This window comes from Penaeus monodon, chromosome 2, assembly GCF_015228065.2.
Source record: "Penaeus monodon isolate SGIC_2016 chromosome 2, NSTDA_Pmon_1, whole genome shotgun sequence".
In the NCBI taxonomy this organism is placed as follows: Eukaryota; Metazoa; Arthropoda; class Malacostraca; order Decapoda; family Penaeidae; genus Penaeus; species Penaeus monodon.
This window is the reverse complement of record NC_051387.1, coordinates 18945940-18950180: the sequence shown is the minus strand read 5'-3', so window position 1 is coordinate 18950180 and position 4241 is coordinate 18945940. Positions and strand designations below refer to the sequence as shown.

The 4241-nt window shown below is 35.6% G+C and overlaps 1 protein-coding gene across 1 annotated transcript in view; it reads left to right on the top strand.

Moving 5' to 3' along the window:
- The window catches only part of LOC119581518, a 4595-nt gene extending 981 nt beyond the window's left edge, over positions 1–3614 (top strand). Inside the window, exons 2-6 of the mRNA XM_037929710.1 lie at positions 117–228; positions 914–1142; positions 1252–1403; positions 1797–1876; positions 3436–3614. Coding sequence (XP_037785638.1) covers positions 117–228; positions 914–1142; positions 1252–1403; positions 1797–1876; positions 3436–3496 — 634 coding nt within the window. The 3' untranslated portion in view covers positions 3497–3614. The remainder of the gene's footprint in view (positions 1–116; positions 229–913; positions 1143–1251; positions 1404–1796; positions 1877–3435) is intronic.
- The last annotated feature ends 627 nt before the right edge of the window (positions 3615–4241 follow it).

Sequence of the window (4241 nt, the reverse complement as noted above, 5' to 3'; positions counted from 1 at the left end):
CCCATCACACGTACACACACCCCTTCCCTGTATCCTCCCTCCCCATACCCCTCTTCCACCGCCCACACGCCCTACCCATGAATACTACTGTTTACCAACTGTCTTCTTCCCTCCAGGCGCGTGTTGCTGAGTTTGGCCGTTCTGGTGGCGAGCGCTTCGTCTCACACCCTGCACCTCGGCCGAACCTGTCCTGAGGTGACTCCCTACCCCAACCTCTCCATCGACAAGGTAAGTATAATGAGGCTGGTCGTAAATGAGGATAATCTTTTTCGTTTTTTCTTTTCTTTCAGATGACAAATAGTTATTTTTTTAAGAGTCGATTTTTTAAGTTCTTTCTTTTCACATATCAAACATGACTCGGCGGATAATACAACAAGGAGATTATATATGAAATGACTTTTAAAGAACAGCTACGAAAAAATCAAGGCAGGTGCTAGTCATGATTCGAGTGATCTTTGACGAGTTACTGTGCTCGCCGATGTAGTGTAATGACCTTTAGGGGCTGACATATATAAGTGGCAGAGCACAGAGAGATCGTATGCTGACCCACATGACGAATGCATTTTGTCAGCTTTATTTACTGCATCTCATTTTCTATCTGTTTATCTTTATTTATATAAGAAGGAACGGGTACTATATTTATATTGACATACCAATAAAAATATCCATCCCATAGTTTATTTATTAATTTGTTTTTAATTGGCAACGTCAATCATATTTAACCAAGACGTTATAATATACCCAAGAGAATTATGGAGAGATGTATTAATTATTGGCAATATTCTTACCGTCAGCTTTATCACGGTATTAAAATTTTGTTACTCTTCAGCATTGTCATATTTGATGATTATTTGCCTGTAAATAAAATAAGTCTTGTTAACCACATCTCAAGCGCCTCGTTCCTTCCGCGTAGATCCTGGGCGAGTGGTATGTGATCCACATGTTCTCCGATATCGTGGATAACACTTGCCTGGTGTGGAACATGACTCGTGGAACGGAGCCTGACACCATCGTCCTGAAGGAGACTCGACAGCTCGCCGTTCTGGATGTGTTCAACGTGAACCACACTCACGCCATCTCGGCCGTCATCGACATTCCCAACCTTGAAGTTCCGGCGAAGATGCGCATCCGCTGGCCTACGTGTAAGTACAGATATTTGTGTGTTTGTCATCTTATAATTGTTTTGAGTAGCGGGTATTTTTAATTGGTACTACTGATCACCAGCTGACAAATAAACTTTATCGTCGACAGCTATCACTGGCAAGGCCGATTTCGTCGTTTTCGACACGGATTACAACTCTTATATGGCTGTATTCGAGTGCGACCGCGCGGGTCTGCTGCACCGCCGCTCCGTCGCTATCCTCTCCCGCACCAAGGCCATTGATGAGCTCTTCCTCGATCGGGTGAGCTTCTGTGGAAAGCTTATACCTATTTTTATTTAATGTTATGAACGCTTCTCGGAATATTATTTTTTATTATTATATTTATCTCTTTAAGGTGTCTTCTCAGTCTCACTATTTCTCACAATGCTTTTGTCTCGTTTCTCTTATCTCACACGTTCCCCTCTCTCCCTTCATTCGTAGATCCCTGCATGTGTCCATATCAATCCTTCTATGTTCCACCAGTATACAAATTGCTTCAACAGACATTGACTCAAACCCTGCGACCTCGCTCAAACCAAAATGGCACAGTAGTGCAGATTCTCGCCATGCATAAGATATAACATGCAAATTCCACACATATCGGTCAGGTGCGTGATGACCTTGCCGTTGCAGCTCTCTCCATTTCCTTTTCAGGTGCGCCGTCTCCTGGACACTGCCAAGGTCGACCATTCCGCTCTCGTTGGTATCAGCCACGACTCCTGCCGCGAGATCGGGTGAGTAGACGTGCTGAGTAGGGGTTGAAGAAACATTGGATAAAATGTATGTCGGTGAAGCTGTAGAATGGGGAGGTCGAGTACTAGTGATAGTATTAAGAATCGCAAGACTTTTCTCGTTTATATTTTGTTTAGATTTTTTTTTGTAACGTCAAGGTTTGTTTTACTTATTATTTTTGTTTTTATATTTTAAAAAGTAGAGACTAATGTGGCATGTACTAAAAACACAAAATATGAACATGATCATTAAGAGTTAATACAGACATTTTATGACTCTTTTAACACTTTTTTACGACTTTGCCTTTTGTGATACAAAAAAAGAAAACCAAGAAAAAATCTTATCTCGCGTTAGGCATAGATCTCTCCAATTTACAGTCGGATAGGCTTCGGCTTCCAAACCCGGAACGGCACCGAAACCACAAATCGACCGGCTTTGTTCCTGACACTTCACTGTGAGCGCTATTTGTGCGCTAGCGTAACGTGGAAATTTCTCATTTGTAATTCAATGGAATCCTGTGGTTACGAGTAGAGGATACAGGATCAAGGATAGGATTTGAAATTGTTTTACGTGTATAAAAGAAAAAAATATTAAGCGAGTAGGGGGGGGGATAGATAAAGGTAAAAAGGACCTTCATGTTCGTGTGTGACGACGCGGTTTTAAAGCATCAAGGTGACACTCGCGCGCCTTTGATTTCTTTGTTCGATCTTACTAACCAGTTCTATAAGGATTTCAAATTCCATTTTTCTTATAGTGTATATGATAAAATTCACAATAATGTTTTTTGTAAAATGAGTGTTGAACAAATTAATTCGTTAAATTTACCACGATAATTGAACATGACAATTTAAAAAGAAATGAATGTTAATAGCTTTACAAAAGCAATTTCCAGAAGAGAGAGCACCCGATGGCAATTACTTCTAGGCTAAATACCTTCACTATTATCCCAAAGACAAATTAGCTTTACCGAAAGCAGAAACGAAAACAAAATAATTACTTTGCCTTCAAAACATCCCTCTCACCTGGACAATCATAATCATTTGTGTTGATGTTGTTATTAGTGTTTCTTGTTATTAATTACTATTGTTTTAATCTTTTTGATATCGTTATTATCATCATCGTCATCATCATCAACAGTTACTATTACTATTATTATCATCATTATCATCACTATTCTTATTCACCATCTCTTCATATACCATCATAATCATCTTAATTGTTACTATTTCTGTTATAAAAGATGGTGTTAAGTTAATAATAGTGGTAATAATGATAGTAACAACGTTAATTGTATGATGATGATGATAATAATGGTGATAATAATAGTAATAATAATGGTGATGATAATAATAATAATATTGATGATAATAATAATAATGAGGATGATAATAATAGTAATGATAAAAATAATAATAATAAATAAAAATAATAACAATAATGATAATAGTAATAATAAAAGGAGGGGGAGGATATTAATGATAATGAAAATAATATTTGTGATCATCATTATCCCATCCATCCATAGTTACTCCTAATTATCGTCGTTCTTTACTGTTCCCAGAGAGCACAACTGGCACGTGGACGAGGAGCTGTTCGACATCATCCCAGGCACAGACGAGTAAAACCTGTCTGCTTACGCTCACCGTTGGCGGTAGCCGTTATTAACACATTTATTATTATTATTATTATTACTATATTTAGAGTGGATGCACATTGCAATAAAGCTGTCCTTTTCGGTATTTTGTGTCGTTTTTTTTCAAACCACTGTACAGAGAAAAGAGCTATTGGTAGTACGCTTATGAGTAGCTAAAAACCTGATAACTAATATTTATAGACGCTGAATCATTCACACAAATGTTCGACACATATGTCTTTTTTTATTATTATATAACTGAAATGAATTCTTAATGCACACGTGTGTGTGTGTGTTTAGGTATGTATTTATGTTTAGTGTCTATATATGTATGTCTATATATATGTATATACATGTATATGTTTATATATATGTGTGATATATGGTATATATATATAACATATATATGACATATATATATATACATATAATAAATACACATAATATATATACATATACATATATTCATATATGACATACATATATAACATACATTATATACATATATCATAATTATATATATATATAATCATATAAGTACATGTATAGTAATAATATGATGTAATATATGCATAATGTGCATATTTATACATATATATTATTATACATGTATGTATATGCAATATATGTATATATATATATATGTATGTATATGCATATATATACATATATTATGTTATATATACGTTATATACATTATATTATATATATATATATATATATATTATATATAG